Genomic DNA, 15,081 nt, shown 5'->3' with positions numbered 1-15,081 from the left:
GCATTGCTAATATAGATTTATTTTATTTGATAACACGGTATAATGAGCTATACCTTCAGTCGGGACCTGTCATCATGCATTACTGTCTGACCACGATAAATGAAAGCTTCTCTCTGCCTTTCAGGCATTTCTATTGCTGTGATTACCGTACGCAGACAGGCTGGAAGAATCGAAGATGCTTGCAAACAGCACGCCCCTCATTCATCTCTCCCTGGTGAACAAACATACATGGGTTGACTACAGTATCACATAATTTCATTTCACTTATACTCTGTAGGCCATACAGACCATAATATAGACTATTTGTATACAGAGACACAGAGGCAGAAATGGGTGTCTAAATAAATATCTGTACACGTATACTGTATATTGTTGCTGTCCGGAGGAAACCTCCAAAATGAAATGAAAAATATAAGTTTTTAAGGAAATTAATAAAACCTTTAAACAATGCAATACTGCCTCATCAAAGTTGGTGTTGTGACTTTAGATATTGTCAATTACTTGCATGAGAAGGAGAGAGGTGGTGGAGTTAGCTGTTTTAGCAGAGAGTTTGAGGGTCCAATGGAGTTAAGAGGTTTTGTCCAATGCGATTTTTACTACTTTCCATTGGTTCAATATGTTCGAAACAACACACAGACGTAAAGGGTGTTCAATAGCACTGATTTATGGAATAAAATCAAAAACCTCAAATATTGAGTTATGAGGTTTCCTCCAGACAGCAACGAATGATGCTGTTATTATTAGTCCCTAATATGATTCTGTGACAGCACAGTAAATGAACCTATAAGCCAAGTATACGTTACATTTTCCCAAGGGGATCGTTATACCAAAAAGCATACCAAAAAATAAATATATAAATAGTATGTGCATTTTAGTATTACACCACTATTACACCCCAAAGAGCTTTAGTTTACAATGTCGTACACATTCACGTATTCTCACACTGAGCCTGCCATCTCATCAGGAGTAGCTATAGGGGTCAGCACGCCTTGCTCAAGGACACGTTGACATGAAGCAAGGAGGAGCCGAGGATTGGACCGGCAACTGCTCTATACCAGTGGTTCCCAAAGTGGGGTGCGGGGACCCCCAGGGGTCCTTGGGGGAGTTCCAGGGGGTCCCCAGCTAAATGATAGTTTGGAACCAAATGGACCCATTTGTACACCCTCAGAGTTAAATTAACATTTATTTTACAATATAAATTGTGGGTCCCAGAGATAGAAATGCCATTAAATGGGGATCAAATGTGTCAATTTGGGGGTCCTTGGCATGAAAATGTTTGGGAACCACTGCTCTACACCTCCTGAGCCACTGTGGTCCAGACAGTAGGTTGTAAAGACTGTAAGCTCTACACTGGGCTTAAGCCAAAACAAAATCCCAAGACTGAAAATGTTTTTTTGCAAATCTGCACTGATCTCATTAAATGACCCCTATGAAATCCTCAGGACTGAAATCCGTCCCCAGGACTGAGAATTTTAAGCCCTGTCTACAGTTATGATGCTGTGATGGCAGAAGACCCGAATACATCATCACTTGAATGGTGTGCATCTTGTTGAAGTTTCTGAGTTTAAATAACCATCTCTGCGATCTAAAAGACTGCTACAACTAGAAAGGTGCGCTCAGCAAACTGCATGCCCTCATAATAATAATAATAATAATAACAGTGTATGTAGTTAACTGTCTAACTGCAGCCATGAAAGAGTATAATGCAGCAATAGTGTGTGTTTACATATTCTCTACGGTCTTTCTCCAGGAATGTCACACCAACATTAACATAAACAGGCAATATTCGTTTTTTTGGTTCAGGCTTTGCAGAACATAGCACTCTGTAAAAAGGAGCTAAAGACTTGAACTACTTGAATATGCACAAACAATAAGTAAGGCCCTATTATGTAGATTGTAGATGATATGTGGCACAAGGTAGTGTAGGTAGGTAAGAGCAATGTCCCATTCATTTTTCCCATAGACGTTTCAGAAAGTATTTATTTATAGACCTTTAAAGCCGTGGACAAAGCCAACTCGGATCGTGACAAATCATAGCAATAAACAAAAAAACTTTAAAAAAAAATATTCTTTCAGGGGCCACAAGGGGCCGCTTAATGGGGGACCCTGCTGTAGTGTACTCTGTGCTCTACTCTACTGGCTACTTTAGGTGTTGCAGCTGTCCGTGCTCAGACATACAGACACAGAGACAGACATACACTGTACACACATTGCTGCATCCGTCAGTCCTTGTCCCTTTCATGCCCATATTTGGAGATCTCATGCAAGCCCCCCTTTTGTGCCCATGCATATATGGATGGAGCTGACTGATTTGTTTGCACCTGATGCTATGAAGACACATTGAGGTTAGACAACACACTCCATATTGACATATTGAAGTTATATATATATAATATTTGTATCTGCTCTGTGCAATGCCAAGATGCCCAACGCCAAGATGAACGACACAGTGGCGGTCAGCACGCGGAAGTTGACAAACCGGCTGCTTCAGAGGAAGCAGATGGTCGTCGATGTCCTCCATCCAGACAAGCCCACAGTCCCGAAGACTGAAATCAGGGAGAAGCTTGCCCAGATGTACAACACCACTCCTGATGTGGTGTTCGTCTTCGGCTTCATGACCCAATTCGGCGGTGGCAAGACGACAGGCTTCGCCATGGTGTATGACTCCCTAGACTACGCCAAGAAGAACGAGCCCCAACACAGACTGGGAGAAGACCTCCAGAAAAGCTCCAGGAAACAGCGCAAGGAGCGCAAGAACAGAATGAAGAAAGTGCGAGGCACCATGAAGGCCTCTGTCGGCGCTGCTGGCAAAAAGTGAGCCTGGATTCGGGGAGGATCTTCATGCCCAATATGTTCATGTATGAGGTGCCCGCTGGCCAAGTGGTCCAGGCGCATGCCACATATAGGCTTTGGGCCTGACAGCGCGTCGCGTGTTAGGGTCCCGTTCACTTAAAAAAAGTGAAGTGAGTGGTGCAACTCTGTGTGGGGGTCCCCGGAAGTTCCAGACCCACAAGAACGTGTGAAAATGGTATGTTCAAACTGTACTAAATTGTTGAAACCTATTACCAATAAACATGTATGTATATATATATATATATATATATATATATATATATATATATATATATATATATATATATATATATATATATATATATATATAATAAAATGACAGAGTTACCGTGTGGGGGTCCCCAGGGGGTCCCTGTACTGTACTGTAACACCCCAAATCATCATATATACAGTTAACGTGTGTGTGTGTGTGTGTGTGTGTGTGTGTGTGTGTGTGTGTGTGTGTGTGTGTGTGTTAGGCTGCGCAACAGTGACACTTGGTTGTGCAAACAAACCAAACGCAATTTTCGTGCTCGGACAGACCCAGCCAGAGACACACATAGCTGTCTATAGGAGTGGTTGCACCACTCAAAAAAATATGTTCTTGTATATTGTCTTTGAAAAAAAAAGTTTGGAAAGAATTGGGAAGGCGGGAAAATGGGTGGCGCTATAACAGGCCGGCGATTTCCAACAGAGGTATATTCGGGATTCTGGCAAATTATTTGGCTTTGTTGCTCATTCCACGATTACAGGTTATACCTCATTGTAAATGTGACTAATCAACGATAACAACGCTATGAAAATGAAATACTATACCAATTGGTATTGAAGGGGAGAAATAATCGTCCGAAGTTACATATTAGGGAATAATATTATTACTTATAATTATATATTATTATTTGTTCGGCCTAGGTCTTTAAATAAATACTTTCTGAAACATCTATGGGGGAAATGAATGGGAAATTCTCTTCCAGGCCATTAAAAAGGGGCAGGACTACATCGCTCTATAAAGATCTGCCTTGGGGGCGTGTCCAACAAGTAGCCTTGGAAACCCCAACCTTACAGTCTCGGGGCAGACGCTCTAACCACAAAGACACTGAGCTGGAGGAACAAGGTGGGAACAAAGTAAGGTGCAAGGTGCAAAGGGGTTGCACCTCGTCATGGGTGCGTTTTGATCATAACACACACTTGGCAAGTTGGCGGACACACAATTTTCTTCTGAGGAAATGGATCTGCTCATGTACAAAGTGGAAGCATGAGGCCATGGGAGCAGCATTAATGATGTGATAAAACGATGTCAGGAGGAGACAAAAGCTCTCCACTATCCAAAACATCAAGGGAAAACGAGAGGTATATACGTGAACCACCCGCAGTGGCCTTGCTGCTGGTGGCAGTTCAGAATCATGCCTTCCACAAAGGACTCCTTATTTATGTCCAGAAGACATCTGCGATATCTTGACATATCAACTTAATAATGAAATGCTTATTCCCAGTTAGGTTCTTTATTTGAACCACAGCACGAGTCACATGCTGCACGAGTCACACCCCCAAAGTGCATACTGACGATGATGACCTGTTAGTGTTGTAGGCTCCGTTGAACAGCGATACAATATAGCCAGGGGGCTAAGAGGTATTTCAACATATTTCCTATCAGCAATAAAGTGTAGGCTACATTGAAATGAACCGCATATATACAGTATATATATGTTCTCTCCGTTTCTCTCTCCCTCCTCAACACTCGAACGTCTCCTTTTAAGCGGTCTACTTTTAAACTGTTTTCGAATTTCATATACTTTTTAGCATGGATAATGAACAATCAAGTGCTTGAAAATTGGCATATCTGCCGTTTCTGAGCATCAACATAATTATTGTCCATCCCTCCCAGCATTGGAAATTGGCTGGTGCAGATGCAATATGGAATAATTTTGGACCAGATCATTAACTATTTTTAACCTCGATGCTTAGTGTCTCAGCAGTGTCATCTATCATGTTGGACCCACCGATAGGTCACTACTGTCTATGTGCTCTTTCATTTAAAATTGCTGGTAAATATGGCACTGGGGGACTGTGCTAAACTTTAGTCCAGGTGTCAGAGCTGGTCTGACAGCCAACACTCCCCACTCACAGGTAGTAACCCCCCCTTAGTCCTACTCCTCCTCCCAGCCCAAATCACACCTTGGAAAGCATGAGTGTCTATTTCAAACAAAGTGTTTTTTGACTGGGGGGTCATATTTTGACAGCAGGAATTGCCTGTCATAATTTGACCCCCCAGTATCAGGATGTATTAGGATGTTGATATTCATTCATCAGCCAACACTCCCCACCCACAGATACAAATTGTTAAAATAGCCAAACCACAAGCCTGAGCTTGTATAGATTGGCTATTTTCACAATGGTAATAACAAAAGTGACGTTAGTGGTGTCATTCAGCAGTTTGAAACATATTGAGGACTTTGACCTGCTGCGAGTGTTCACAAGAAATATGATACTGATCTGCCTGGTAAGTGGTAATGCACCATTTGTTGTTGATAGACATACAGACAGAGACACACAGACATACACAGACACACGGGGCAAAATTAATGATCTGGTGCAGGGACGTGCAGTGTTAGAGAGAGGCTGAAATCCCGTAGGAGGGCACTTTTGAACAAAAATAGAGAAAATAGCAGATCTACAAGCTCACAGCGAGTCGCGCTGCGAGCTTGTAGATCTGCTATTTCCGGGGCGCAACCCAGCAGTCTTTATCTACTAGAGATGTACAACATGGATTTCGAAACCAATTAGTTCAACGTAGAATTCTGCGTTCCAAGTTCAGGGGACTTTGAGAAAAAAAGCTTTTTGGAAAGGAAACGCTCTGAAACAGATACCATTAGAGACTAAAACATGCAGAGACAGTATGTTAACCCAGAAGTCAATAACTACACACCCAAACAACAAAACATACTGTAGTTAGAAGGAATTTAAAAAGTGCATATTGTTTTAGTTGGGAAAATGTGGGTGGTCTTGTGACTGTGAGGAATGTACAACAATAACTCAACCACAAATAAAGGAAGGCTAGGAGGCAGCAGAGGGAGTCATTCGAAACCCACTGCACTTAGTATGAACACCAAAGCTGTGGGAGACTATATGAAATTCATGACAAAAATGGCTCCAGCTAAACAGAGCCTCAGTGTTTTAAATAAGGCTGAGGAGGCCAATGAATGAAACTACTTTTATGCAAGGTTTAAAATAGCTGACTTCTTGCAGTACAGCAATACAGTTATTCAGCAATGCAGGGAGCAAAAAGTGGCTCTACGTATAGTATATTACCTGGATTGAACTGTCCAAAAAACACCATTGACCAGCATGTACTGTAGTATACAGAGAGCGCTCTCACGCACCTGCCCCAGGAAAGCAACTGGACCAGATGGCATTCCTGGGGTTCTAATGAAACCATGCAGTGAAGAGCGGCAGAGGCATGCAGTGTCCTATCTACCACAAGGGGGTTCTAATGAAACCATGCAGTGTCCTATCTACCACAAGGGGGTTCTAATGAAGCCATGCAGTGAAGAGCGGGCAGAGGCATGCAGTGTCCTATCTACCACAAGGGGGTTCTAATGAAGCCATGCAGTGAAGAGCGGGCAGAGGCATGCAGTGTCCTATCTACCACAAGGGGGTTCTAATGAAACCATGCAGTGAAGAGCGGGCAGAGGCATGCAGTGTCCTATCTACCACAAGGGGGTTCTAATGAAACCATGCAGTTAAGAGCGGCAGAGGCATGCAGTGTCCTATCTACCACAAGGGGGTTCTAATGAAACCATGCAGTGAAGAGCGGGCAGAGGCATGCGGTGTTGTCCTATCTACCACAAGGGGGTTCTAATGAAACCATGCAGTGAGGCATGCAGTGTCCTATCTACCACAAGTAAGACGCGAGAACGCGGGAAGCGAACGCAGATCGTAAATTGCAATAACAATTAGAATAAATTACGAATTAGTGAGAAGTGTGTGGTACTGTGAAATTAGTGAAAACAGGGCCGCCACGAGAAGGCTCAGCACTGCTAACCCCATAATATATATATATATATATATATATATATATATATATATATATATATTATTTTTTTTGCTTAGCTAACGTTAGCCCATATGCACACACTAGTACACATAGCCTAGTTACAGACAGTGTCGTTGTTAAGCAGCGGCGGGTGGTGTAACAGCGAGCAAGTTACAGACAGTGTTGTTGTTAAGCAGCGGCGGGTGGTGTAACAGCGGGACACACAGACATTCAGTGTCGTTGTTAAGCAGCGGCGGGTGGTGTAACAGCGGGACACACAGACATTCAGCCCTTGCTGTCTAGCTGCGCCCTCTGGTGTGTCATTGTTGAGCAGCAGTAAACAGGACTGTGACTGCTTAGCTAACGTTAGCCCATATGCACACACTAGTACACATAGCCTAATTACAGACAGTGTCGTTGTGACAGTATTATTTTTATGTTGGGCCTAGTACAGCAAGTTACAGACAGTGTCGTTGTTAAGCAGCGGCGGGTGGTGTAACAGCGAGCAAGTTACAGACAGTGTCGTTGTTAAGCAGCGGCGGGTGGTGTAACAGCGGGACACACAGACATTCAGCCCTTGCTGTCTAGCTGCGTCAGCCCTTGCTGTCTAGCTGCGCCCTCTGGTGGCGGGCGGGTGGTGTAACAGCGTGACACACAGACATTCAGCCCTTGCTGTCATACTAAGTGGCTCACTGCGTTCGCAACAAGTCACTGGACTTACATACTGTTCCTTCCACCTGGAACATCTCTATAAATCATTCCTGCTCCCAAAGAAAAGACATGCTCTAAGAAAAGCATGAGTGCTTCTCATATAGTTCTTTTTAAGCCATGGACCCCCAAATTGATATACAATATGTTTGAGGAGGTTTTGTGCCAGGCACCACCAGAAGAGAAGATTTGTGTTAAAAAATATATCCATTTGGGGGCGCCCGCTGGCCTAGTGGTCCAGGCACATGCCACATATAGGCTCTGGCCTGACAGCGCGTTGCGTGTTCGAGTCCTGTTCATGATGACTTTTGCTGCATGTCTCTCCCCTTCTCTCCCTCCCTCTTTCCTCTCCATCTTCACTTCAACTATCAATTAAGGCAGAGAAACCAAAATAAATAATTAATTTCCGATATTTTTCTAATATTTCCAAAAATAGCTCACAGCTGAGAGCTTGTAGATCTGCTGTTTTAGAACTAATGCCCTAAAGAAAATAATTATGAAAAAATAATTACTGCCTGCCACCCAGTTTCTTTGACATCAGCAGGTTAAGCTCCACTATGTAACTACTTTTTTATAACAATTAACAATACAGCAATTCAGGGACAAAACTCCTGTAGTTTCAAACTTCAGTGTTTAATAAAGTTGACGCCGCTCAGCAAGACCATGGGTTTGTGGGATGTTTCTTCAAATTCTTGATCGGAGTTATCCATAGTCGGGTCGCAGGGGCAACAGCTCCACCAGAGTGTTCCAGACTTCCCTCTCCAGAGCAACATTAGCGACTTCCTCCTGGGGGACGTTCCAATGCCAGTGAGTCGATGTGTTTCCTCCAACTGCACCTTGGTCTGCCCCGGGTTCTCCTCCCAGTGGGACGTGCCTCAAGGACCTCCATAGGGAGACGCCCGAGAGGCATCCTAACCAGATGCCCGAACCACCTAAGCTGACTCCTTTTCGGGCGAAGAAGCAGTAGTTGGCTGGTTACCACTAGTTATTTTATCAGTCATAAACACGCCAGATTCTCTCAGAACCTAGAATCTTGAGCACAGGAGCCCCCCAGGATTGTCAGTTCACCTGTCGTTGTTACCGATATACCAATCTGGGTACTCATCGGCAAAACAAAGGAAAAACAGCACTCATTTCCTTTGTATTCGACATTAGTCAACAGTCTGTCTCGAGAGACTACCGATATACTAATAGGTGTTAGATGTGTTACTCAACGATCAGTTAAAATCAGTTAAAATTCTAAGATCAGATGATACTGCCATCTTAGCTTTAATGGAAAGCAATATCAATTTATCCGACTGCTGCTCAGTGACACAAAGGTCTGTAAAGTGGCGTGATGACACCAACCTTGCCATGAATGTTAAAGATGGAGTGCCGTGATTTTTTTCCACACTTAAACATGATCATCAGGTGTATTTAGGTGTATATGAGGTATAATTTTTTCAAAAAAGTGTACAGTATTTGTTAAAATGATGGTTTTATGTGGACACACCCACCAGTTCATTAGGTATGCGTGAGTTTAACCATAGCACCACCCACCTAATCCAGTCCCTCCGCCTCCTCCTTTAAGACCACCCACTTGTCCTAGTCCCTCCCCCTCCTTATAAAAGGACAGCCCATGGCTCTGCCCTTTTGTTTACAAAATGGCAAATTGGTGTCTGTAATGTAACAAAAACTCATGTTTTTGTGAATGTTAGAAGTGAACACTTCCAATATTTCTGAGATATCGTATAGGCACCATTATGCACTTATACTGCCACCATCCATGTATAGGCATACAATCCATGCATCCATACCATATCAGATCTGTTTTTTCTGATTTTTTATAATCATTTATTTATTTCCTCCAATTATATTGACCCTATTGTCGCAATCAGCTCAGCTCATCATCCAATTCGATCATAGTTTAACAGCAGAAACAATTAGTTTGATAGATCATTTAGCCTACAATATATTGTAGGCTATTGATTTCCTCCAGCTAAGCACCCTGGCATTAAAACTGTCCTTTATCTGACTGCGTTGAGTTTCAGCAAAAGTCGCCAGATTTAAAGAAACAAGCGGCCAGGTCCACAAAAATAAGTCACAGAAATTGCCGTGAATATTTATGAAAACGTTTCAACAACACCAATCCTTTTAACAACATATTAATCTGAGGATCCTTCACATGAATCATTGGTCAAGTCAACCACATCTCCCCTGAAAGTTACTTATATGAAAACAAGCCCAAGTCGCTTGTAATAGCCAGACATGGCAACATGACATCCAGCGCGACACAACATACTTCTAATTCTTGACTTTACAGCCTCGTATAAGTATTAGGACCTACATACATATTGACTACAACAGCCAACAAGAATGCACACTGTGACACTACACTCTGTATCAAAGCCCGACCACTGTGATTATAAAAGAAACAACCTACTCCTTGAGAACAACAAGAGCAACTATACAGCAGAGCAGGTAGGCTATAAGACTGGTTTGTTGTGGTTTCCTTCCTGAGGACCCGACGTGAACATTTACTTGCTTCCAATCTAACGAAAAACAGTCTGCTCTGCTGTGAACTGGTAATGTGTGAAATGACTGTTTGAAAATCTGCCACACAGTTAGACACACACAGAGCAGCAAAAGCAAACTGGTTGCACTGTTCAGTTCACACGTGTGTATGTGGCAGGCAGCTCCGCCCACAGAGGTTGTCGTATTTAAAAAATATGTATAGAGGGGGAGGTGCGTGTGTGCGTGCAATATTTTTACGTCACACTATCCGTGTTTACTTCATTGGCCCGTTTGACCGTCAAGGGTTCAGCCTCCAGGAAGAAACCCTAAATACAAAGTTATTACACCATTGGACATAAAAACGACTCCAGGGTGTCTAATGAAGTACTGTCACCCCATAGACACATGAAAAGCTGGAAAAATACAAAAATTGTGGCACTCCATCTTTAAGTAAAAGCCTGCAGGAGGAGTTACTTTGACCGCAGTGGAGTTGGTGACCACTGGCCACCTGCCAGTGGATATTCACGATGAAAGCATCTCCCACGTCTCCTCATACAAATATCTGTGGTGTATTTATTGACAATTCATTAACCTGTAACACTACACTGTTCAACGCAAAGTGCTGCATTCAAGTTCAGGAGCATTCGGAGAAATAAAGCAATTCTCCTGAATGCTGCCTTCCGGTATGGCATGGAAATAAGTGGCATTTGCATTTCTTTCACCATAGTAAATGCTGGATTCATGGTCTGGAAAGGGCAAGGGCTGAAGCCCCCTTTGATGTCTATGTGTGCACGTCAGAGCTGCAGCTACTGCCTTCTGGTTGCAGAAAAAACAGATGTATGCCCTTTAAACGTAGCCAGGATATACACAGGAGGATCTTTGTTTTATTAAAAGGATTTGTGAAGACATTTGCTTGTATTGCTTTTATTGATGTAGTGTGTGTGTGTGTGTGTGTGTGTGTGTGTGTGTGTGTGTGTGTGTGTGTGTGTGTGTGCCAACGGTGCCGGAGATTAGCTGTTTCTGTTTTGTTTTTTTGTCTGTGTCTGAATATTTTTGTTTACCAACATCTGTACAGTCTTGTCTTTTTTGGTATGCAGAATGTTTGTCATTTAGACTGCAGCATGGGTGAAACACAAGCTAAATTTCTCTAATTTATGGGACAATAAAGTTAATCTTAAATGTTGCAAAAGCAGTAAGCACACACAGCTGTAGGTAAGCATGTGTCTGTGTGTGCATGCAATCATATGTGCACTGTGCAGCTTGCATGCAGTGGGTTAAGGGCGCATGTTAGAGGTTATCTTTTCCAGACTAGGCATATGAGTACAAACTGCTGCAATCAATACACGAACAAAACTCTATCATGCAATACGGAAATAGCAATGATAAAAAGGCATGTAAAAAAAGCAACAACAGTTGTATAGGCCTATAGTGTTAATCCAAAATGGGGTTACACTTAGTAAATACTGTCGATTTTGCAAATCTTTTCAGCAACGATATATTTTAGGTTTTAGTAGTTTCAAGTAGTAAATCAATCTAACAAAACCACCTGTGCATTATACGTATACCTACTACCTATAGGTCTGCTTGTGGTGCATGTTTTGCACCTACAGAAAGGTGTCAAGGCAGTGATCTTTAAGCAGTGCATGAATACCACAGGCTGTGTAATCAGAAAGTTATTTCCATACATATATATATATATACAGTATATATATATATATATATATTTCTTCTTTTCTTTTTTGCAATTTTATGCTTTATTCTTCAGATAGGAGAATGTGTAGGGAGCCAGGAGACCAAGGGCAGAGAAAGGAGACACATAAGATAAGACAGTTAAGTTGTGCTGGATGGAAGTCGGGTCGTCACGGTTCACACGGAGCATATGGTGTGTGCACTAACTGGCTGAGCCACCCGGCACCCCTTGATTTGAATCTTTTAAGCGGTGTGATGCTGCACAGGAGCTTATTTTCCATGCCAATGCTCAGGAGAAAATAAGGCAAAAGCTGATATTAAAAAGGAAAAAAAGTATATAAATACATTAAAACAGATGGCTCCTAAATGAGGGAACCGTTGAGCATCGGGGGCTGATGCATCTGTTATATAAGTATTACATAAAGATCCAAAGTAAACCGTGCAGCATGCTGCTACTGCTTGTAGACTGCAGCGGGCCAGTCCATCCACACATCCACATCGGACAGTCTGGCCTGAGGCTGAGATGAAGAAGCATCCAGATGGCGTGACTTTCGCTCTCTCTCCTATCTCTCTCTGGTCTCTCTTCAATGTCTCTCTTCTCTTTCTCTCTCTCCTCTCTCGCTCACTCTCGTCTCTTGTTTCTCTCTACCCATCTGGGGTCTTTCATGTATGTCTTACTATGAATAGCAGTGGTGGGAAAAGTACTCAAATGTTTCAAAATGTTTCGGAATTCAAAATGAAAAGAAAAAGTATTGGCATTGAAATGTACTTAAAGTACTCTCTAATTATGCAGAATGTTCCATTTCAAGTTTTCAAAATGTATATTAAAAATCTTTTGAAAATAGCAGATTGCGTCACAATGCGTCACAATGCGTCACATCGTGACGCATTGTTTTGAAATCTTCTGTTTGAAAATCTTCAAATGGCCTTAATGTGAATAGGGCTGAAGTGGTTATATTTTGTAATACTAATCAGGAAATAGTGGAGTAAAAGTACAATATTTGCCTCTGAGATGTGGTAGCGTAGAAGTAAAAGTACAGGAAATTTGACATACTCAAGTAAAGTACAATTACCTCAAGATCTTACTTAAGTACAGTACTTAAAGTAAATTTACTTAGTTACTTTCCACCACTGCACAGGGGTTCCTGCCAAGAACCTGATCTGTCGTTGAGCGACACCGTCAAATGATGAAAAATAAGTCAGGCTTTAGTGGCCGAGCATCCAAACAGAGACGCATCTTTAGGAATATGATTTGAATTGCAATCGCATTTCAAACCCCCCTAGGAATGTGGTTCAAATGTGATTGCTGTTCAAACTAATAAAAACCTATGCGATGCATAAAGGCAAAGGCAAAAATATGATTTCAGCTGCCGTATATTGATAAGACCCTATGAGGTTATTCTGCAAGTTTTACTATAATATTATGTGATACACAGCAATATTGAAACTCTGCACCAGCTGAATTTTTGCTCTGTGCAATAAAAAGGTTGTATTAAACAAATAATAATAAATCTATGTATAAATACACAGAATCTGTGTGCGTGCGTGTGTGAGTGCGTGCGTGCGTATACAGTATGTGTGTCTCCCACATATCTCGAGGACAGTGTGGTCGATGGACTTAAAGGCAAGGCGTGTGTATCACTGAAGACCGGAGGATGTACTGTAGTGTAGGAAGTCAGTTGGACTGGAGGATGTACTGTAGTGTAGGAAGTTAGTTGGACTGGTAGTTGTCCAGAACCGAAAATCCAAATATCTCTGTATCAATCTGTCTGTCTGTCTGTCTGTCTGTCTGTCTGTCTGTCTGTCTGTCTGTGTGTGTGTCTCTGAGTCCCTTCATGCTTTCATTGGTTCCTAACTATCATCCCCCCTGGAACTCCCTCAAGGACCACTGGGGACCCCACTTTGAGACCCACTGCTCTAAGTACTCTGACAACGGGGTAGTGCATAACCGGAGGGGCATCCGTTCCCATGGATCTCCAACTTCCGTTCGTTACCGACTCAGTGCTCTACAGCCGGCACTGGTCTAGTTAATAATAATTACACAAGACACAAAGAGGAGCAACACAACAGTGGAAGCTGGAAGAAACTGTCATTGTCCTTAATTGTAGGCTGTGATGAAACTACAGTCAGACCTTATAATAGCGCGTCACCGTTCCCCTGTTGTTCGTTAATGCAGAAAAGTGCATTTCTAAAGTGCATTTCTATCCATCATGTTGGACTCCGCAGCACAATAACTCAACCTGTCTGAGAGGAGCCAATCTACTAACGCCTGAGTGAAGAATACTTCATCATACGAAGGTGTATAACTGTATACATTAAAGCAGCAACATACAGTATATATATATATATTTATTATTTTCTGAATACAACTTTATTTTAATCAATTTGTATGGTGGAGTTATATGCTAACTGGTTTAATCCCACCAGTCACACTTTTTTGGTTTGGTTAAGTTTAAAAGTAACACGAAGCCATCTAGAGAATGAGACACAATAAAGTCCAGGACTTTATACGTAATATAATGTATGTAATGGGTTTAGCCACCAAGCCAGTCATGAACCAATACAGCCATCCTGTCACAACCCATAAGCTTCAACAACAGCCACAACAGACACGCTGTAGATCCACATCATCATCTTCAATTCCATGTGAACATGTGTTCCTTGTTACAACTCACTACCTTCAACGACAGATACAACTCAACATATACACTGACAGTAGATTCAGATACAACTCAACATATACACTGACACAGTAGATTCAGATACAACTCAACATATACACTGACACAGTAGATTCAGATACAACTCAACATATACACTGACACAGTAGATTCAGATACAACTCAACATATACACAGTAGATCCACTTCAGCTTTCAATTCCAGGGCCAGACACATCATTGGGTCCCAAAATAACAGTAATAGTTTAAACACCTTGAATCACATTAGTATGCACACAGCTTACAACAAGCAGCAGCAAAGAAAGAGAGAAAATATAAAACGAGGTTCCTACTTTGAGCCGTCTTCTACTTGACGTCATCAGTTGTGTTAGTGATGGTCAGGGTCAAACTTTGGATCCCATGGATAAAGCCTCCCTCTCTCTGGTTCATCCTCGGACGAGACCTCCATACATCTGGTATCCTGTCAAAACATACAGTTTTGACAGTTTTTCACAGCTTAGAATTCTAGAGACAAGTACAGTCACTGAACATGTTTAATTTCCAGACAGTCAATAGGGTAAATAGGTAAAGTTTGTTTTATAACTAGAATTTCGCGGCCGCTTTGCGGCTGCTCATCCCAGAGTTACGTTGCCGCGCACTATGGGAA

The 15,081-nt window shown here is 42.2% G+C and overlaps 1 protein-coding gene across 1 annotated transcript; it reads left to right on the top strand.

The window, feature by feature from the left end:
- Positions 1-2,437: 2,437 nt before the first annotated feature.
- LOC310865380 (small ribosomal subunit protein eS24-like) lies at positions 2,438-2,849 on the top strand (the record flags this gene model as incomplete). Its single annotated transcript, XM_083774471.1, has 1 exon — positions 2,438-2,849. One exon carries the CDS (start codon positions 2,438-2,440, stop codon positions 2,816-2,818), a length of 381 nt encoding a protein of 126 aa, XP_083630597.1. The 3' UTR covers positions 2,819-2,849.
- Positions 2,850-15,081: the final 12,232 nt, after the last annotated feature.

Source organism: Protomyctophum parallelum (assembly GCF_964188405.1).
Source record: "Protomyctophum parallelum genome assembly, chromosome: 10".
Taxonomy (NCBI): domain Eukaryota; kingdom Metazoa; phylum Chordata; class Actinopteri; order Myctophiformes; family Myctophidae; genus Protomyctophum; species Protomyctophum parallelum.
The sequence above is the reverse complement of the archived record's forward strand: the minus strand, read 5'-3'. Positions and strand labels throughout refer to the sequence as shown.